Source organism: Microcaecilia unicolor, chromosome 9 (genome assembly GCF_901765095.1).
Source record: "Microcaecilia unicolor chromosome 9, aMicUni1.1, whole genome shotgun sequence".
Taxonomy (NCBI): Eukaryota; Metazoa; Chordata; class Amphibia; order Gymnophiona; family Siphonopidae; genus Microcaecilia; species Microcaecilia unicolor.
In genome coordinates this window covers 163653843-163676861 of record NC_044039.1, presented here as the reverse complement: position 1 = coordinate 163676861, position 23019 = coordinate 163653843, and the positions used below count along the sequence as shown (strand labels likewise).

At 43.7% G+C, this 23019-nt stretch overlaps 1 protein-coding gene across 1 annotated transcript in view; it reads left to right on the top strand.

The window, feature by feature from the left end:
- The window catches only part of MAP4K5 (mitogen-activated protein kinase kinase kinase kinase 5), a 354391-nt gene that overhangs the window by 39808 nt on the left and 291564 nt on the right, over positions 1 to 23019 (top strand). Inside the window, exon 2 of the mRNA XM_030214063.1 lies at positions 22797 to 22854. Within this exon, the coding sequence (XP_030069923.1) occupies positions 22797 to 22854 (58 nt within the window). The remainder of the gene's footprint in view (positions 1 to 22796; positions 22855 to 23019) is intronic.

The window sequence follows — 23019 nt, the reverse complement described above, 5'->3', positions numbered from 1 at the left end:
CTATGAGCATCTGGTCTCAAGGCATGCATACCAAGTTGCTAAGTAGTACATCTCCAGTGCAAGTTTCATCTGCCAAAAGGTTTAGAGACTGCAGATTACATTAGTGACCACTGTATCACCTTTCAGGATTTCTCTGTTGTAGCCCTATAGTGCTCTAGATGAGTGAGCACAACACAGTACAGGAGGTTTCTTTAGGCTTTCTACTCTTTGCTTCTGAGTCTGTTACAGTTGCCTAGAAATCTTAACAGGCCTTGTCAAAGAGAGAAAGTGATTGGGACAGGTTGCCACTATTCAGCTCAAGCAGTCATCTTCCTTTTGGTTGCTTGTCTGAACACAGTTCCTTTTTCCAGTACACACCTTGCCCTACCCAGCCAGGAGCTGTTCTTTCTTTGGGAATGATAGAAAATAAGGAATTCTTGGGTGGTCAAATATAGATGCCACTTCCAGATGTCTTTTAACTGTTCAACTTACTCATCAACTTCTTAAAAAAAAAAAAAACCCCAACAAAATTCATGTTTGGCCTGCAGAGATTTCCTTTATAGGAACTCTGCAAGACAGATGAAGTAAACACTTTTCTTCCACAAGACAGAAAACTGCACTTCATTGAAAAGGTTCAATCTTTTACTCGTCTAAAAAAAGGTGCTATAATGGCACCTTGGATTCAGTGGAATAAGGAGACGCAACATCTGTCTTCTAAATGACAGCAGTTCTTTTCAGATTGTGCTACAGTTGTGGACCACTGATCTACTCAAAGGGTCTCCCCATTGCACCTCTGGAGCATCATGTGTATGTTTTCAGTATCAGTAGGGGAGCATAGGAGTCTGGTTGAACAACAGCTCAAATCATTGTTCTGAAATTGTACCGAGCCAGATTGACAAATTAGAGAGTAGTAAATCACCTGGACTAGATGATATACACCCAGAATACTGAAAACTCAAACATGAAATTGCTGATCTGCTGTTAGTGATCTGTAACATGTCATTAAAATCGTCTATAGTACCTGAAGATTTGAAAGTGGCCAGTGTTAACACTGATTTTCTGGGGTGATCTGGGAAATTACTGATGTTGGTGCCAGACAAAATACTGGAAAAGAATTAAATATTAAATATTTAAATATTAAATAATTAAATATTAAAAAGAATAAAATTACTGAGCATATAGACAAAACATGGGACAGAATCAACATGGATTCAGCCAAGGGAAGACTTGCCTCACTGATTGCCTTCATTTTTTTGAAGGCATGAATAAACTTGTGGTTAAAAGTGAGCTGCTTGATATAGGGTATCTAGATTTTCAGAAAGTCCCTCTTGAGACTCCTGAGGAAATTTTAAAAAGCCATAGGATTGGAGGAATGTTCTATTGTGGGTCAGGAACTGGTTAAGGAATAGAAAACAGAGAGTAGGGTTAAATGGTTATTTCTCTCAGTGGAGTGCCCCAAAGATATGTACTGGGACCAGTGCTATTTAACATATTTATAAATGATCTAGAAATGGGAACATGTGAGGTGATTAAATTTGCAGATGGCACAAAACTATTTAAAGTTGTTAATTTAGGGAGGAAGTGACGTCATCGAGCGGCATGGTCGCTTAAGAGCTGAGCTCAGCATGACTCGTAGCGATTAAACGATTGAAAGCCCGCTCTGTAAAGCGTATTAAGCGCCATCGGAGAGTGGAGACCCAAGTGACAGCGGCTGAAGGCGATTTTGATGTGGGAAGAGGCGAGGAAGGTAGATTTCGCCCGCTTTGCATACTCCTCGGAGCCGCGAGGGGGAAAAAACAAAATGGCGGCCACACAGCAAAACCGCCAGGAGCGAGAGCAGCCGGCGTCTCCCAGCGAGACAACACCTCTGATGGAAGCAGATGCTAGCACAGACTGGGGGAAGCCCGCGGAGGAAATGGGACCTGAATGGCAGCAATGGCTCCAAGAAATCAGAGCAGATCTAAAAGCAATGCGCAATGATCTGGTAACAATGGGAGCTGATTTAAAAAGCGAAATACGGGAGCTGGGGTCCAGAATAGAGGAAGTGGAGACTAGATTGGATGCCCAGTCAGAGACGATCGAAGCCCTGGATCAACGAACCACTGCAACTGAATGGGCACACCACCAGGTCTTAGACAAGCTGGAGGACCTGGAGAATCGGAGCCGTAGATGTAATTTGCATTTCAGAGGGTTACCGGAATCCCCTGCCTACCTTGACTGCGAATCCACGGTCCAAAAATTGGTGAGTGAGCTCCTGGCAGTGGGCGGCACAGTGATGGACCCAGCTTCAATCCAACTAGAACGGGCCCACCGAGCGCTCGGATCCCCGCGGGCTAATCTCCCAAAGGACATAATAGTCTGCTTTAGAGACTATAAGTTGAAAGAACAAGTGGCAAAAGCGACACGGCAGACTCCAAACTTTACCTGGGACACATACGCAGTAGAAATATATCAAGATCTTGCGGCCACTACTCTAAAACGCAGAGCAGATCTTAGACCGGTCACCAGACGCCTTCAGGAACTTGGAATCCGATACAAATGGAGGCACCCCTTCGCCCTAGTATTTTATAAAGAGGGAAAGATGCACCAAATAAGATCACTCTCAGAGGCGAAGGAGATTCTGCCAGAAGAAGATACGGGCGAGGCATCTAACTTAGGAGTAACAGCGAAGCAAGGCACAGCGCGGATGATACCACCAAAATGGCAACGAGTGGGAAATGGCCAGAAACGTCTGAAGCGCCAGCAGTCGGCAACTAAAGTCTCCTGAAGGGAGCCAGATTAGGAGACAGGATATCCCATCTGTTTACGCCTTTCAGAGAGGCTGATTTGCCCTGACAGAGATTTCAGGCTACAGATCATCAAGGTGCTTGTTGCACTGCTGAGAGGCAAAGGTACAGTTCTGGATGACTATGTGATGTGGTTAGGAGCGATACCTCAAAGTGTTGGCACTATGTTTATCCAGTTCGGTTGTTACAAAGTTAAACGGTTTAATAAGAATGTTATGTGACTTAAAACCAATATGGGGCTTTGATTGTTTATATTATATGAGTGCTAGCGGGGTCTTGACATGACGTACACTTAGTTCACACTCCTTCCCTAGATGCCCTTGATGGTTCACAGGGGCAGCTTTAAAAATCAGGGGAGGAGGGGTGGAGACAGGGGGGAAGGGTGGGAAGGCCTACTTCAGAGAAATTAGGGGACAGGCCCAACAGGGATGGCAGAAAATGAGGAGCCAGCTAAAATTCCAGAATGCTATGGAAAGATATACTAAGAGGAAATATGTCTGAACTTAATTTATTGCTGCTCAATGTGAGAGGGCTGAATATCCCAAGGAAGCGGCAACTCCTGTTTAGAGAAATGCTTCGCCTTCGGGCGGACGTGGTCCTAGTGCAGGAAACCCATCTATTGCCCAAATCTGAATACCTGTGTCGCCATAAAAAGTTTCCAATTATATATTTTGCGTCCAATGGGGATAATACGAAGAGTAAGGGAGTGCTCATTGCATTCGCGGGAGATAAATCATGGAATATTTCAAAAGTGGTCAGGGATAAACGAGGAAGATACCTCCTAGTGATTTTCTCACTGATGGGACAGGTTTACACTATAGTGAATGTTTACGGCCCCAATATGCAGCAAGAGGGATTCTTTTCTGAACTAGATCAGGTCATTCAACAACACATAGAGGGCTCTCTAATAGTCGGGGGAGATTTCAACCTTACCTTACAGCCTCACCTCGATAACTCTTCGGGTAACACACATTATGGTCATAGAGAGAGAATACGACTGCAAGAATTTATTGCCCATTGGCATTTAATAGATTTGTGGTGCCAGCTATATCCACAAGAGCGAACTTACACATACTACTCTGCAGTCCATCAGTCGTTCTCCCGGATAGATTTTTGGCTAGGGGAAATATCAGTAGCAGGAAAGATGGGAACCCACCAGATACTGCCCAGAACCTGGTCAGACCATTCCCCAGTACTGATGCAATTGATGCTGCCCAAAGCCCGAGGAGGGAGGAAGGAGTGGCGCTTAGATGATGCTCTCTTACAAGATCCGCTTAATGTTGCGAGCATAGAAAAAAATATTATTGAATATATCCAGTTCAATGATAATGGAGAGGTCTCACCCATTACAGTTTGGGAGGGATTTAAAGCAACCATGAGAGGCCACTTAATAGCGCTTAAGGCACATGTTAGAAAGCAGCGAATGTCCAAGGAGGCTGTACTCCGGAGTCAATTAGAGCAGGAGGAATCCAAACTTCATCGGGGCAGTTTGAGTGACTCGCAGACAATTATGGACGAGATCCGTCGGCTCCGGAATCAAATTTGCGATCTAGAGCTTGCGGATCTAGCCGAGGATTTACAGAAAGCCCAGCAGTCCCATTATGAATTTGGTAATAAGGCTAGCCACCTGCTAGCCTATAAACTCAAACAGCAGGCAACCCGCAATACGATCGCGAGTTTGAGGGACGGGGGGGAGAGATCCATACAGACCCTGATTACATAGAAGAGGCATTTACAGACTATTATGGCACACTGTATGCCAGAGGGGAAGAAATAACTGATATAGAGATGGAGGCTTATCTAGAGGGTGAGGAGCTCCCTAAATTGGCAAGTAATGACGTTCAGAGGTTGTCACAACCTATTGAGTTGGAAGAAATTGCTTGCACTATAAAAGGGCTACCTACAGGAAAAGCACCAGGCCCTGACGGATTTACCAATAAGTTCTACAAGACATTCGGGAAACTGTTAGCCCCTTTGATGTTAAGGGTATTTAATTCACTGGAAACTAGCTCGGGGCTCCCGCCAACGTGGAATTTGGCCAACATAACGGTTATTCATAAACCCAGGAAAGACCCCCAGCTTTGCGGATCATACAGGCCCATCTCTCTCTTAGGGGTAGACTATAAAATCTTTACAAAAATTTTAGCAACACAGGTACAGAAATGTCTACCTTCTCTTATTCACGAAGACCAGGCGGGATTTGTGCATGGGAGACAGACGTTTGATAACATTCGACGAGCCCTACACATGATTTACCACGCACAGGACACACGGTCCCCTCTATGCATCCTGTCACTTGATGCTGAAAAGGCGTTTGACAGAGTGAGTTGGGCCTTTCTATTCGGAGTGTTAGTTAAAATGGGATTTTCGGGGCGATTCATCAACTGGCTCCACCTAATCTATAAGATTCCCACAGCTTCAATACGATTAAATGGTAGGCTTACAGAACCCTTCCTCCTTCATAGGGGGACAAGACAAGACAAGGGTGTGCATTGTCCCCCTTGCTCTTTGCCATCGTAATGGAGCCACTTGCGATACGACTTCGAGCACATCCTGATATTAGAGGCCCACGGTTGGGAGGCCTAGAGACACGGACACTCCTCTTTGCTGACGACATTCTGTTAACGCTGAGAGATCCTGAGACCTCCTTCCCAAGAGTGCTAGAAATACTATATGCTTATGGGAGAGTCTCGGGTTTCAAAATTAATCTAGACAAATCTGAGGCATTAGATATAAATATTTCCGCTGAGCAAAAAACCTGACTGCAACAAGTTGCCCCATTTCGATGGGCCTTGCGCTATATCAGATATCTCGGGGTAAATATGCCGAGAAACATTGATGAGCTTTTTCAAGTTAACTTCCCTGAGACGCTACAAAAACTCTTCCAAGACCTACAAAGGTGGGATGGCCTGCAACTGTCCTGGGTTGGGAGAATCAGTGCAGTAAAAATGGTGATACTCCCTAGGGTACTCTATCTTTTTATGGCATTACCAATTGCAATCCCTGATAGTTTCCTACGAAACCTCCAGCGAAAGGTATTCTCCTTCATCTGGAAAAAAAGATCCCCGCGTGTTCTAAGGGAAGTTATGTACCAATCTAAAGAGAGAGGGGGGATGGGGGTCCCGTCTTTTGCCCTATATTTCCAGGCAGCACATCTGAGGACCATAACCACATGGTTCATGGATGTAGGGAATATTGGGACGCAGATAGAACAAGGCTGGATGGGACCCTTTCCGCTTAGGGCCATTCCCTGGCTGGCTAAACAGGAGTTAGAGGAATTAATAAAACGGTGCCCACCATTGATACAATGGCCCTTGCTCACCTGGAGTAAGGTCCGAGAGCGCTTTTTTTCTGGGCGCAGATACTTCCGCCACATGTATCTTAGATTTGCTCCTCATTTTGGGCCAGGCAGGGAGGACACAACCTATTGCAGTTGGGAGAACATGGGATTACGTACACTAGGCCAAATGTGGGAGGAAGGTGGGACGCTATCTTTTGAAGTGCTTTGTAGAGAGCATGGGCTATCCCCCCTGCAGGCTTTCCAGTACTACCAAGTACGAGACTTTCTAACCCGGCGGGCAAAAGGAGAACTTAGCCTAGCAGAAACAAAGGTAGAAAATGGATTAATGAAGGGGGGAGGCAGGGGTAGCATATCACGACTTTATGCAGCGTTACTTCTGTACACCAACCCAATAGAACACTATCTAAATAAATGGGGTGATGCCATGGGAGTAACATATATGTTTCCCCAATGGAAATTAGCAATTAGATCTCTGCTCAGGGTTTCAGTGTCTAGCGCTATGGTCGAAAATGGCCATAAATTATTATATAGTTGGTATTACACTCCACATCGCATTGTAAAAATGTTTCGCATGGCTCAGCTAAATGCTGGCGACAGTGCGAAGCTACAGGTGATATGACTCACATCTGGTGGACCTGTAGACATGCCCAGGCCTACTGGGGAGAGATACTGAAATTCCTACATGAGGTCACTGGGGTGAGCTACCCAATGAAAATGGACCACTGCTTGCTGCATTTCAAACCTAAAGGAGTTCGAAATTCAATACATCAATTTGCCGGCCAGGTGTTTGTAGCCAGCAAGCTGGTCCTGGCAGCAGCTTGGAAACAGCCCATGCTACCGGGTCTTTCGAGAGTCCTGCAGAAACTGGACTACATTGGCCTGATGGCTAAACTCACTGCGCTGCGGACAGGTAGATTGATGCAGCACCAAAAAATCTGGAAATCTTATGAACAATGGCAATCCTCACAACGCATCTCTGGACACTAGCGGAGAAAATACAATGCTGAGATAGAATTATGAGACACTGAAGTAGGGAGGGAGGGACAGGGAGAGGGTGAGATTAAAAGAACACGTTCGGACATGGTGAGGGGGAAACAGTTATGGAAAAAAAAATTTTTGGTTAGCGATTTGGTTGTATTAGAAATGTTTTCCTTGCTGCCATGTTTGTACATGAAAATAATAAAATAAATGGTTAAAAAAAAAGTTGTTAATTTACATGCAGACTATAAGACATTGCAGGAGGATCTTAAGAAACTGGAAGACTGGGCATCCAAATAGCAGATGAAAATTAATGTGGACAAATGCAATGTGATTGGGAAAAATTATCCACAATAGTCCAAAAACAATTCTACAATTAATTATGAGTGTTCAAGGGTAGATGGAAATCAATTGAAAAAAGGTGGAGAAAAAAAAGACCTCAGTGAAAACCGGATACACCTCTTTGTAAAGGACACACCTTTAAAAAAAAACTCCACTTTATTAACTTTCATATTTATCATGCCATCTCATCCTTATAAACATTCATATAGGGCGGACAGCTCAAAATACTGCAGCAAGACTGATCTTTGGAAAACCCAAATTTGAATCTGCAAAACCACTTTGAGAGATCTTGCACTGGCTCCCCATTAAAGAAAGAATAGCCTTTAAAATATGTACATTAATTCACAGGATAATCTTCGGTGAAGTCCCAGAATATATGCTTAAGTTAATTGACTTACCACTCAGAAATAGATCCAGCACCTCACGATCATAACTGAACTTACACTACCCAGACTGTAATGGCCTTAAATACAAATCAGTTTACGCCTTCAACTTTACATACATAGAGGCATATTTTCAAAGCACTTAGCCTTCCAAAGTTCCATAGGTTTCTATGGAACTTTGGAAGGCTAAGTGCTTTGAAAATATGCCTGATAGGCACTCAACTGTGGAATGCTGTGCCCAAACAAGTAAAATCTACCAGATCTACCTAAACTTTAGAAAATTATTGAAATCAGTACTGTTTAAGAAGGCTTATTCCCCAGGTTCAACATAATCCGAACTAACTCTTACCATTAATATGATTCAAGGACACTATTTACCTATTGCTGTTTAATTGTTATTCTATTCATACTTCTCAATTGTATAATTGTACCTCTTGTACTGTAGCCTTATTACAGATTTATTGTAAGCCACTTTGAGCCTAAAATCAGTGGGAATATGTGGGATATAAATGTAATAATAAATAAATATTAACAGGCAGTGGGGTGCAGGGGTCCTCAGTGCTGAGAAGCATCATGAGTTTGAGACTTTCTCATTTGCAATCACAGAACAGTCTAAGCCACTTAAATATTGGAAAATAAAAAACAAATAGTGCATAATTTCTTTTAGCATCAGCAGCAAACGAATCCAGCAACTAGTGGGTTGTGACCTTCTATCAGAAGGTGGAGATAGAGATCACTGACTTTAAACCCAGTGATATAGGATGGATAGCTCCTCCCAAAGCCAGTATATCTCTATCTTCAGCAGGCGGACGGATGGTTCTCCTGGATTCCTCTGTTAGGGGTGCTCCTGGGCAGTTGAGGGTGGGCGTGTCCCGACTATTCGATGCTGGCTTTAGGGAGGGAATACCTGGTCACCTCAAGTCCCTCCCCCATACCGGGTGGCCCCCTGCTACTGTTTCTGTGGGCTTCCTCTCCCTCTGCTCAGTTCCACTGCTTTGGCTTTATTGTAAATGAAAAAAGAAAAGGGGACTCAGTATTTGGGTGGTTTTGAACCTAGGCACTTGGTCCCCGTTTCCGAGTCTTTTGCTGCGCTTGTGGAACAAGAATACTGTTTATTTAGAACCCCTCCCCCCCACTTAGTTTGATTTCTTTGGCAGCAGCTGTTCTAGATGGAGTGGGGGCTGAAAAACATAAGAATAGCCATTCTGGGTCAGACCAGTGATCCATCTAGCCCAGTATACTGCTTCCAACAGTGGCCAAAACCAGTAGAAACATAGAAACATGACGGCAGATAAAGGCCACATGACCCATCCATTCTGCCCATCCTCTGTAACCCCTGATTCTTCCTGTTCCTAAGCGATCACACATGCTTATCCCATGCCTTTTTAAATTCTGGAACAGTCCTCGACTCCACCACCTCCACCGGGAGGCTATTCCACGCCTCACTCTTTCTGTGAAATACTTCCTTAGGTTACTCCTAAGCCTATTCCCTCTTAACTTTGTCATATGCCCCCTCATTCCAGAGCTCTCCTTCATTTGAAAAAGGCTCTCTTCCTGTACATAAATGCCCTTGAGATATTTAAACGTCTCTATCATGTCTCCTCTCTCCCTCCTCTCTTCCAACGTATACATGTTGAGGTTTTGTTTTTGTTACATTTGTACCCCACGCTTTCCCACTCATGGCAGGCTCAATGCAGCTTACATGAGGCAATGGAGGGTTAAGTGACTTGCCCAGCATCACAAGGAGCTGCCTGTGCCTGAAGTGGGAATTGAACTCAGTTCCCCAGGACCAAAGTCCACCCCCCTAACCACTAGGCCACTCCAGCTGGTGGTTCATAAGCCTGTCCTGATCATTTTTGCATTCAAGACCGCTTACTAATTTCGTAGCCGCCCTCTGGACCGACTCCATCCTGTTTATATGCTTCTGTAGGTGCGGTCTCCAGAACTGTAAGCAGTACTCCAAATGAGGCCTCACCAGAGACTTATACAACAGTACTATCACCTCCTTTTTCCTTCTGGTCATGCCTCTCTTTGTACACCCAAGCATCCTCCTGACTTTGGCTGTCGCTTTTTCTACCTGTTTGAAAGCTTTAAGGTTGTCACACAGTCACCCCCAAGTCCCGCTCTTCCTTCACACACTGAAGCACTAAACCCCCTATACTGTACCGGTCCCTCAGATTTTTGCGACCCAAGTGCATGACCCTGCATTTTTGGGGATTAAACCTTAGTTGCCAAATATCGGTCCATTCCTCTAGCTTTGCTAGGACCTTCCTCATGTTGTTCACACCCTCCAGGGTGTCCACCCTGTTGCAGAGTTTAGTATCATCCGCAAAGAGACAAACCTTACCATACAGCCCTTCCGCAGTATCGCTCACAAAGACGTTAAGAGCCGACCCTAGGACCGGTCCCTGCGGTACTCCACTGACTACCTCTTTTTCCGCGGAGCAAGCTCCATTTACCACCACCCTCTGTCTCCTACCATTCAACCAATTTTTTACCCGATCAGTTACTCTAGGTCCCGCACCGAGGGCACTCAATTTATTTATCAGTCGCCTGTGCGGAACCGTGTCAAAGGCTTTGCTGAAATCCAAGTATACCACATCAAGCGCCCCTAACACATCCAACTGTGTGGTCACCTAGTTGAAGAAGACAGATTCGTCTGACACGACCTGCCACTAGTGAAGCCATGCTGCCTCGGGTCTCGCATGCCATGTAGTCAAGAAATGTCACAATCTTCCTTTTTAGAAGCGTTTCCATTAGCTTACTCACCACCGAGCTCAGACTGACAGGTCTATAATTCCCAACCTTTTCCTTCCACTCTTGTGCAAAGGAACCACATCCGCCCTTCTCCAGTCCACCGGGACCACTCCAGTTTCTAAGTACCTGGCAGAAACCCAATTAGTCACAAAAATAAAGGGAAAAACTGTAACTCCTCAATAAGAAATTGGCAATAGCAAAATGAGTAGCAAAACTGAACAAGAGTAGTGAGAAACATAAGGCTATGTGAACAAAAAAAAAAAAAGCCCAACAAAGCTTAATAAGGAAAAACTAGATAGGAGGCATCCTAGAACAAATCAAGTTGGCTATGTGATCTCATATAGCGCAAAGCTATTCCAGGTCTGCAGCACTTCATACATGTTAATGACTTGCCTCCTATGCTGGATTAAACCTTTTAATTCCTATTTTTATTTAATTTTTAATTACTTTTATATAAATTTCAGTAAAATCAAAAAAACAGCAACCCCAGTACTTAACAGAAACTACAATGGCATAGCTCTGAGGATAAGGCAAGGCTTCCTTATTAAGTTTTGTTGGGCTTTTTTTGTTCACATAGCCTTGGTTTCTCACCACTCTTGTTCAGTTTTGCTACTCCTTTTGCCTTTTCCAGAAACCCAATTAGTAGCAATATTTCATGCTACCAATCCTGGGGCAAGCAGTGGTTTCCTTCATGTCCATCTCAATAACAGACTATGGATGTTTCCTCCAGGAACTTGTCCAGACCTTTTTAAACCCAGGTATGCTAACCACATGCTTCTTTTGCAGCAGGGTTTCTATGGAGACCACAGTAATTGGCATGACTGGTGGCAGTGAATGATTCTTTTTCCTTCCTTTCAGAGTTCCAACCGTTGTGGCTTGGGGGAGTTGGCTGCTGAGACCGTGAAACGCTACACCTGCTGCAAGAAGCAGCGGGCGGTGTCCGTTCTCTGTTTCAGGGGTTGCGCTGATTCAGCTGCGGGAGACTTTGCGGTGGTGACAGAAAACATGGTGCCTTTCTGCACAGGAAATTCCTGCACATGCTCTCCCTCTTCTGTGCCTGACACGACATCCCCAGCAGTCATCTTGCCACTGGATTAGCTATTCTCTCCTTTGCGGCAAGCCTCCAGAGGGAGGTGCCTGACCCAAGCGATCCTGGTCCCTCGCAGTTGACTGTGGCAGAGACAAGGGTGTGAGGACCCTCGGAGGTACCTTTTTCACCTGATTTTTGTCTTACTGCACCATCAGGCTTATCTGGTGAAGCGCGCTCAGCAGCAATCTGGGACTTTGCTGCAGGACATCCTTGGGATCCCCTCTCAACCCCTGCCCTTAGTGGCCCCTGAAAAGAGAAGGCGTGTGGACACGACTTCTGAGGGGAGGTCGTTGGTAACCCCTTTTTCCATGGCTCCCCTTCATCCTTTTTCTCTGAGCCACCCCTGACCGGCAGATTAGGGCATTCTCCCCTAGTGGGGGACCTGGAGTAGGGGAAACTCCTGGCTTTGGAGCCGGATTACCCTATGGCGGTCCAGACTTTTTGTAAGGCAGAATTGTCCTCCGTGATTATTCGTACCCTCCAAGCACTTGGCTAACCCAAAATGGCTAGTACCAGCAGACCGGCTCTGTCTTTTCCTGTGCACGAGGCCATAAAGGAGCTCATCTTGGTTAAGTGGTCCACTCCAGATGCTGTTCTGGGGGTGGTAAAGGCTATGTCTTGCCTGTACCCTGTGCCTCAGGATTACTTGGATAAGTTAAAGCTCTCTAAGATGGATGCTTTGTGGTGGTCACTAAGAAGACTACCTGCTGGTAGAGGGGAGAGTATAGTGTTAAAGGATGTGCAGGACAGGAAGCTGGAAGAGGTCTCAGCCCTCTCACTCTAGGCCTCCATCTGTAGCTCCTATGCAGCGATAGCTCATCTCACCTGGGCCCAATAGGCGACTGCCTCGATGTTGGGGGATGATCAGCCGGTGACAGATTTTTCCCTCCTTGGAATCTGGCTTGGCTTACTTGGTGGACTCTAGGATCTCCAGTGCAGATGGCATTGGCCGTGATAGCTCAGCTGCTCTTGTGGCTTTGCCATTGGGCGGCTTACCAAACTCCCCTTCCGGAGTTGGCTGCTGTTTGGGGAGGACCTAGAGAAGCTTGTCAAGGATTTGGGGGATTTCAAGAGGCAGAATTTGCCTAAGGGTTGGCTGAAGCTGGTGCTCAGTGCGAGCGGGGCATGTCCCCATTTAAAAGAGGCCGGGGTGGTGTTCAGCAGTGGCTGGGCTGCTTTGGGTTTTCAGAGGTCCTCTTTCCAGCAGTGGCCTTCCTTTCAAGGGGTCAAGTGAGGCTTGGGCCCAGTGTCCCTTCCTTTGTCCCTTGTGAGAGCTGCCTAGTGATGGGGCGCTGGCTTCCTATTCTATGCGACAAGTAGGGGGTCGGCTGACCCTGTTTTTTGAGCATTGTGCCAGAATTACCTCCTTCTAGTCTATCCTATTAAAAAAAAAATAGACCTGTCTTTCCACTTGCAGAGGGTCTGACCTCTAAAAAGTTACTATATCTGTCTTCATCCTTACAAATTGCCTATAACTTAAAATTGCTCTTGCATTTTGATTTCATATTTTTATGCTGGAATTGTCTTAAAGGTGCTTTTATTAGAATTTTGTTTTGAACCTTCTGTGCCAGTGACGTAATCTAATCAATTTGGTTACATAGAATCTGGTGACTCTGGTGAATCTGGTGTATTAAGGTTCTTTTATTAGAATTGTCTTTTGAACCTTCTGTACCAGTGACAGTCCAATCAATTTGGTTACATAGCATCTGTGTGCCTCTGGAGGAGGGGCAGTTGTGTACAGTTGGCTTACCTTGAGAGCTGTTTGAGCTAAGCTGGGCATTTTCAGACTTGGTTTGATTGTAAACTGATGTTATCTGTGTCGTGCTCTTAATATCTACCTGATAAATTGTTGACTTTACCTTCTTCTATTCTATCCTATTAAAAAAAAAAAGTGAAAAAAAGACGTGTCTTCTCACTTGCAGAGGGTTTGACTCTTACTGTTTCTGGGTCTGTCAGAGCCAGCGACAGCATGCAGAGGGGAACGTCCCTGTGCCTGTCTTTCACTTGCTTCCACTACAGCCACGGTGAAGAGAGAGGCGTGAGATTGGCGCACGAGCTCCAGTCCATCTAAAATGAGTAAGCCAGTGGGAGGGGGAGAGGCTGGGGCAAAGCTGGATTTGGGGGATGGGGAGGCAAAGAATGTGTTAACTGCTTAAAAATTTTAATGCTAGTTAAGCATTTAGCACGTTAACCATGTTATTAATGCATTAAATGTGCAGCCCTACCACAGAGGCACAGTATGGTCCCATTTTCAAAATGGTAATACTAGGGCCCAGCTAAGGAACAGATTATTTTGAGTTAATCTTCACTGGACCAAACTTGCTTTCCTTGTGCCATCACTATCCAGCAGGTAGGCAGTGTCTTAAAATGTGGAGGATAAACTTTTTTTTTTTTTTTTTTTTTAAACACTTATAATACACACTATCTCAAGCAGTCTGGTTCAGTTTGGCTTATATTTGAAAATACAGTGAGACAGAATAATAGAATTCAGTTATATCATGGGAACAAATAGATGGATATGTCTGAAATATTTAACAAAGTTGAGATTAGCGTATATACCCAACTGGGCATTTAAAAATTTGCCCTTTAATGATACCACATATTCAGAAATCATAGCCATAAGTAATAGGCAGTTATTCAAAGATTATCACATGCACACACTAGAATAGGCATCCATAATATTGCAAAAGTAAACAACTTCTTCTACAGAGTACATCCAAAATTTAATTTTTATTTCCTTATTTCTATCTTCCAAAATTCCAGACAGCAGATGTTCAGATTAGCAGGACCCAAAGCATTCCAAAACAAGTAAAGCCAGAAACAACACAGTTTGTACCTAATTGTTCAACCTCCCTTAGGGTTTACCTGTGGTTTTAAAAAGCAAACCATGGTCTGGATAAACAAAACAAAGTTTAAATCAAATGCCCATATGTAATACGTGGTAGCAGTAATGAAACAATGGTGGAATGCTGAACTGGACAATGTCGGCACATTTAGACTGACTGGACTGCATGAAGGTTGCTCTGCTCTCATTATTCAATATCAGCCTTTTAAATAATAGTTATAAAAATATCAAGTGCATTTTTATAATATACCTCTGCAATCCACAAAACAAAAGGAGCAAGTTCCCACATGCCATCTTTTTCTTTTGATCTAGGCACGAAAAAAAAAAAGATTTAAAATGTGCCCAGGTTTCAACCTGATTCATGTTTAATGTGGGGTATAACTGTCATTGATAGAAACTCTGAATGTTGAGCACCTGATTCTCATAACATGTCTGTTTTAGTGGCCTTTTACCAGGAAAAAATCTCTGCACGAATATAACGTGCTAGGGTGTCCCTATAACTAGCCCCTCCAAATGACATACTGATTACGATTTATAACGAATTACTACTCTACCTATGAAAAGTTATTCCATTACTTCCTCTGTGTACATTTGTATGCTGCACAAGTTGGTATGTTTGAAAATATAAGTGAGGTTAAATACAAATGCTACCAACAATAAAGAGCGACAAAGTGGATGCAGCAGCTCGTGGATTTGCTTGGTTTGTTTTGCGAGTATGGCGATGACGGCTGCACGGAGAAGGGGACTCTGAGACTGACCTAATGGGTTTCACTGTTTTGATGTCACTTGGTCTCCTGTCTATTAAACCTCCTTGAGCTTTGCAATAGCCTCCTTATCTGGGATTGGTTGCCTGTGCCTTTCCCCTCCCCCATACTTCCTCTCTCCAACCCCTCCCTTCATGGAATCTTGTGTTCTTTTTGCTGTGCCATTCTGTCTTGTTACTGGCCTTTCTTTCTTTTGTTTAAATTGTACACCGCCTCAATATGCTTGATCGCAAGAGGCAGTATAGGAAAGTTTTACATTAAAGCAGTCTACTTTGATGGAAAGTCTTCTCTTCATACATTCATTTTACACTACTGCTTGAACCGATATTTAGTCAGACATGGTGCAATTTGCTCCTCAATGCTGAAAAGTTCATCTAGAAACTGGAACAGCCCTGAGCTTTGGAGTCCCTTCCACTTCACTGAAAATGGAACAGCTTCCTGAGCCATGAACTAACCAAAATTTATTGAGCCTGAAAAGGGCTGTGCATGCTCAGAACTTTGAACTAGCTCTGAGATAGCTATCCATTCAATGGTGCAACTTGCTTGCGTGTACTTGATTGTTCATGTTGTCTACAGAGAATAACTATTGCTCTTGAACACCTCCGATATCGGCTGAAGATGCAGAACTTCCAGTACCACGTATTGCCTTTTTCCCTTGCATCTGCTCCCAGGGTTTTCATCGAGAGACTTGCAACAGTCGCAGCATCGCTACACAGCTTGGGATTCCATGTGTTCCCCTATCTGGATGATTGGTTGATGAAGAGCATGTCATACTCAGGAGTCTATGCGTAGGACTATTTGGGTGCTGGAGCTACTAGGGTTTGTTTTAAACTACCCTCAAGTCCCACCTGCTCCTGGTCCAGCAATTGGAGTTCAGTGGAGCCCTGCTAGATACACAGCGGGCGGGCGCTTTTCTCCCTGTGCTGAGGGTGGAAACTCTAGTTGCCCTCGGCACTCAAGTTTGAGCCAGTCAGCAGGTCATGACTTGGCAGATGTTGTGGTTCTTGGGCCACATGGCCTCCACCGTCCATGCGACACCCATGGCATGTCTTCACATGAGAACAGCCCAGTGGTCTCTAGCTTCCCAGTGGTGTCAGGCCACAGGGAACCTAGTGAGTTTCATCTGAGTGTCTCCAGAGTTGGTTCAATATCTGTTTTGCATAATTCGATTCAGTTTGACTCAGACTCCCATTCCAAATTCCTCAGCACAGAAAAGTGCTGACGACAGATGCATCCCATCTGGAGTGGGGAGCTCACTTAGATGGGCTTCACACTCAAGGTGCATGGTCAGCCAAGGAAACAGATCTTCACCTCAACTTTCTGGAGCTCTGTACAATTTGGAATGCTCTAAAGGCTTTTAAAGTTTGGCTGATCAACCAAATTGTACTCATTCAAACGGACAATCTGTTTGTGATGTACTACGCCAACAAACGGGGGCACTGGATCACGCCCTCTGTGTCAGGAGGCTATCCGGATGTGGCATTGAGCAATCTGGCATGGAATGCTTCTCAAGGCCACTTAACCTGGTGGACAAATCCAACAGCCTGGCTGACAGACGGACCAGGGTCATGCAACTGCACAAGTGTTCACTCAACTTGGGCGTTGCCTGTGAGATCTGAGTATGAGGGGCACCCACCTCAGTGGATCTCTTTGCCACTCAGTTCAATCTCAATGTTCCTCAGTTCTGTTCCAGGCTTCAAGCCCAAGACAGATTAGCATCTGATGCCTTCCTCCTTCATTGGGCAACAGGTCTTCTGTATGCGTATCTCCCATGGGAAGTATGGAAGAAGACTTTACTGAAACTCAAGCAAGACCATGGAACCTTGATTCTGATCACTCCCTACTGGCCCCGGCAGATCTGGTTCCCTCTCCAGGAATTATCCTCCAAAGTACCATGAAGATTGGAGTATTTCTGACCCTCCCAGAACAAGGGATCTTCTCTACATCCCAGCCTCCAATCTCTGGCCCTCAAAGCCTGGATGTTGAGAACTTAGAATTTGCTTCCTTGCTTCTTCCAGAGGGTGTTTTCCAGTTTCTTGTTGGCTTCCAGGAAAGATCCCAGTAAGAGATGTTACTCTTTCAAATGGAGGAGGTTTGCCATCTGCTGTGAGGGTAAGGCCCTAGATCCCATTTTCTGCTCTTCACAGACCCTGCTTGAATACCTGCTACACTTTTCCGAGTCTGGTCTCGACCAGCTCAGTAAGGGTTCACCTCAGTGCAGTTAGTGCTTATTATCAATGTGTAGAGAGTAAGCCCATCTCTGGACAGCCTCTAGTTCGCTTCATGAGAGGTTTGCTTTTGATAAAGCTCCCTGTCAAACCTCCACCTTTGTCATGGGACCTGAATGTTGTTTTTATCCATCTGATGAAAGCTCCTTTTGAGCCGCTGGAAAGTCATATTTTTGGTGGCTGTTACTTCAGCTTCAGGCCTTAGGGGTAAATACACCTTTTATACGAAGTTTCATCATAACAGAGTAGTTCTCTGCACGTACCCTAAGTTCCTGCCAAAGGTTGTGTCGGAGTTCCATCTGAACCAGTTGTGTCTTGCCAACTTTCTTTTCAAGACCTTATGCCCATCCTTGCAAGATTTCACTGCTCACTTTGGACTGCAAGCGAGCATTGGCCTTTCACTTGTAGTGGACTAGGCCCCACAGACAGTCCATCCAGCTTTTTGCTTCTTTTGACTCAAACAGGATGGGAGTTGCCATTGGGAAACACATCATTTCCAGTTGGCTGACATTGTATTTCCTTGTCATGCCCAAGCTGGGCTGAACCTGGAGGGTCATGTCAAGGCTTATAATGTCAGAGCTATGGCTGTGTCAGTAGTCCACTTGAGGTCAGCCTTCATTGAAGAAATTTACAAGGCTGCCATGTGGTCTTCCGTTCACACATACACATCTCACTACTGTCTTAAGCAGGATACCCGATGCGACAGTCAGTTTGGAAGACAGTACTGCAGAATTTGTTTTGGGGTGTAGAATCCAACTCCACCCCACCCCCTAGGCCCATTTTATTCTGTTCCAGGCTGCACTGTCACACAGTATATAGTTTCAGGTTAATCTGTGTTTTGTCCTCACTGTTTTGAGGTTCCTTTGACCAATGGTGGTGGTTTTTCGGTGAGCCTGGTAGCTAGGGTTTCCCACATGTGAGAATTATTGGCCTGCTTGTCCTCTGAGAAAATGAAGATACTTATCTTAAGCAGATATACTCACATACTCTCCCTCCTCCCCTTGGAGATGTCTTCTTTTTGTAGCATGCTTTAATATGCTACTGCGGATGCCCCACACTTATGGCGGACAGGAAGGCACTCGCGTGTGTGCAGTAGGAGCATGGTGCACGCTTTTAAAGCTCTCTAAAGCTTTTTTTCAAGCTCTGGACTGGGCAGTGCGGACCACGTTACTCACATGTGACAATATATGGCCTGCTGTCGTCAGAGAATACCTGCTGTGGGTAAGTAGCTTTGCTTTTCCCGTGAAGGTCTTGTGGACACTATGTAAAAAGATTTGGCATGCTGTCACCTTTTAGGTGTAATCTATACTTTCAGTTCTTCTGTGGGTGATTTGCTGGGTAGAAGATTTGAGATTTGGGCAGTTGTGGGATGTGGTAAGTTTTCAAAATCTTTTGAGGAGTTATGAGAGAGTTTGGGATTGGGGATGCCTCCATGCAAGTGCATGGCAAGATTCTAGAAAGGGTTGATAGGCTGCATGCTTTGGATTCGTTCTTCCAAGAATTTTCCTATACTGTTTCTTGGACATAGTAATAGAAAGTATATTACTGCTCTGTATAGGGTCATAATGGTTATGGACACCTTCCCCTCATCCACCTAAAATTTCTTCTTTTTTTATGTTTCAACAATTTTTATTGATGACGACCGGATTCATATACAAAAATAAAAGAATGTCATCAGCAAAGCATACAAAGTAGCAATAACATGGCATAACCGTCATCAGCCTGTTGTTTTTAACCATTCCCCCCCCCCCCTTTTTTATGGTTCAAAAATTTCTATTGATGACCAACAAATTTATATACAGAAACAAAGACATATCATTAGCAAAGCAGCAAAGCATTCAAAATATCAATAACAAGATATAACCACCCTCAGCCTGTAATATTTCCTCCCCACCCCCATTCCTCCTCTCCTTTATAATTAACTTCCAATATCTTCAACAGTCAAGTGAAGGATCAACTAAACCAACAAATAACCTCCTTCTCCCAGACCCAATTAGTTGCTTAACTCCAATATGAGCAGTCCTAAACCCTCAACCCTTACCCCCCTTCCTCCCCCAACTGACCTCTCTCACTCCATCCCTCATTCATACCAACCCATAGTAACCCAGATGCTTGTACTCTGATAGACCCTGCCCCCCCCCCCCCCCACACACACACACAGAGAGTTAAATTAAGGTATACTAGGTATATCATCCCAGATGCCTGAAGCTAAATTGAGTACTAGACTGCAACCTGAGCATTTTTTTGTTTTTTTGTTACATTTGTACCCCCGTGCTTTCCCACTCATGGCAGGCTCAATGCAGCTTACATGGGGCAATGGAGGGTTAAGTGACTTGCCCAGAGTCACAAGGAGCTGCCTGTGATTGAAGTGGGAGTCAAACTCAGTTCCTCAGTTCCCCAGGACCAAAGGCCACCACCTAACCACTAGGCCACTCCTCCACTCCTTCCTCCCCTGCACCCCCAGAAATCCCCCCTCCCCACCCCCATTCCTCCTCTCCTTTATAATTAACTTCCAATATCTTCAACAGTCGAGTGAAGGATCAACTAAACCAGATTTTGTAGATAGGGATTCCAAGTTTGTATAAAACATTGTTTACATTTAGGGGAGCCCCTCACACCTCTTGCTTACCAAGTCACCATCAAATGGACCTGATTCCTCCATTACCAGAACGATGACGCCTCCTGTGAGGTCCAACACTGTATTATACATTTTCTTGCTACCAGACACTTTTTCGACACATTAAACTACCAAATTTAGACAGATTAGAAAAGCTTTGGGTTTATCTAGCTTTGGGTTTATCTAGAACAAATTGTTCCAATGTTCTTTGAATATTCACCTCTAACAACTGAATCAAGAATCGCTTAACTTGTAACCAAAAATCACAGATATTTGAACACAGCCAAAAAGCAAGATTAAATGTGTGAGGGGCTTGTCCACATTTAATACAATCCTTCTCACCTGAACTCCCCATGTGCGCCAGCTGTGCCTTTGTCATGTATGCCCAGCGTATCACTAGCCACATTCTCTGTTTTTCATTTAGCGTTAAGGCCAAAAAACCCCACAGAGTGGCCTCTACATCCCAATCTGCCAAGTGAGCCCCTGTGCTTTCTTCCCAATGTAACTTCAAATCTGTGTAATCTTTAGGGGGTTCTCTCTTCTCCAAAGATTTATGAAGCCCTGAGACAGAGAGATCCCTAAGGTCTCCTCAAAAAACGGTCTTATCTGTGTGACAAGCTTACATCCCAATCGTGTACTATCTAGAGAGATTACATAATGCTTAATTTGTGCATATGCAAATCTATTCCCCCATGTGGCCCCCCACTTTAGCTTTTAATTCTTCAAATGAGATTAACTGACCCTTTCCACCCAACAAGTGTGCTAAAAGCGTAAATCCTTTTTTCTCCCAAGTAATAGACAGGATTTGCCAACCCTGGCTCAAAATCGACATTCCCTCTAAGAGATATCTATCTGATCAGAGACAAAAGGGCAGCCCCCCCCCCCCCCCCCCCCCCAACGTCTTTGCTAATACTTTCCACACCTCATGCAGACTTCTTTTTTTAATATGGAAACTTTTGTGTTTTACAACTACAGAAACAAATCTAATACTAGTGGTAGATTACCAAAATGGTAGGGACTGTGCACCTAACCCTGGAATTGTGCCTTTATAGATCGTAGCCATGCCATCTTTTGTTGTGGTTATAAGATACTTCAGTGTGCCCCTGACAGTACTTGGTAAGAATGATCATACAATATAAAAAGATTTAAGTAAATATTGGAATTATGTGGGACAGGTGGCATAAAATGTGCTTGCAGATTTTGCTCGGGGGGGGGGGGGGGTATTGTAATGTAATACTGTGCTTATGTTTTTACTGTTTTTGTATCTCGTTGAGATCTCTGAGATTGAACCCTAACTTTGTACTATTAGCCTGACTAAGAAATGAATTCAAAACAAGTCAAAAGTGCACACTCCATTTGCAAGCGTATGCATATCTGTTTGGGGACTGGCTATGAAAATGCATGGTAAAATGTGTCTTGTTAGGGTGACAGGGACTATATATGGGAGGGGGGTTGGGGGAATGTACAAGACAGATGGAGCAGTCTCCTCAATGGACATTATTGCTGTGGTAAAATATGCCTAAAAGGGCAAATTATAGAGCTATGGAATAGTCTGATATTATGAAGAATATAGGTTGTATTACTTAAAAGTACTTTATTTTCCAATAGTATAATAGTTTATAAAAATTAAATATACCACCTTCTAAAAATCAAGGTGGTTTTACAATAAAAAATACAAAGAAAATAAGACAGAAAAGGAACGCAAATAAAAGGATAGAAAAGCACATACACCACAAAAATAGAAAATCAACCTTTCATACTCTTAGCAATCCCTTAAGTGTTCCCAAAAGCTTTCTGAAAAAGAAAAGCTTTCAACCTCCCCTTAAATTGTTTCTGAGAAACCTCCATACGTAACTCAGTAGGCAAGCTATTTCACAAAACTGGAGCCTGCCAAAATAAATGTTGCGCCTCTAGTGGATGCTATACGCGTACTAGAATTAGAAAGAACAGTGAGCATTTTGTGAAATTAATATCATAGAAGCAAATGGTGATGCAAGTCTGCCTACTTGAAGTACTTTTAGAAGTTACTCTGATCCCTTCAAATGTATTAATGAAATATATCATCTGAAAGGGAAAAATATTTGACCCAGTTTGACTTCTCATCTTACTTCATGATATGTCCCTTGATCGTGTTTGAGTACTTCTTGAGAACAGGTCATAAGAGAATATTTAGTTCTGAAAAAGGAAAAACAGCTGATGGCATGTATCAGACTGCTTGACTCTCAGCTTATTTTCTTTGATCCATTTGTCACTTCTGATTTTCAATTTAGTGATATACACAGCTGTCCACTGTGACGTGGGCTTAGCCCATTATATCAAGATAAAATAAACACAATTGCTATTATATAGTTCATAGAGTCACCTTGTTAACACTGCTAATCTAACTTGGGTCTGAGTCAGTACTCAAGATGTGAGATGCTGTATGTTCTGTGAGTGCACTTAAACTAAATACTAAGAGAAAAAAAAATCAGTCGCGCTTTATGATGGCTCATTTTACACATACATAGCTGAAATTCTACTATCTTACTTAATTTCTCCTAATTTAAAACCCTTAACTGGATTTAGGGTGCTATACATTGAAACCTGAGCTATTTTCCTTTATTCACAACATTTGGTTTAATAGGTTATACGTTACTAGCAATAGAACATAGATTTTCTACTAATGTGCTTAGGGAACAATTTTAAATTTTTGTATTTTGTGTAATAAATAATTTGTTTTATTTTAGGCCAGAAACCTACACTCGGGAGAGCTGGCTGCAGTAAAAATTATCAAGTTAGAGCCAGGTAAGTCTTATATTTCTAAAAATGACTTTTTGCTGGTTTTGTTGGCTATTATATGTAGTAAAACTTTTTCTTCCTTTTTTTTGTAGATTCATTTTGATAAAACAGGAGTTTACTTCTTAAAAGCTTGAGAAACAAAGTATTGGTGGTTTCTAGCAGAGAATATTA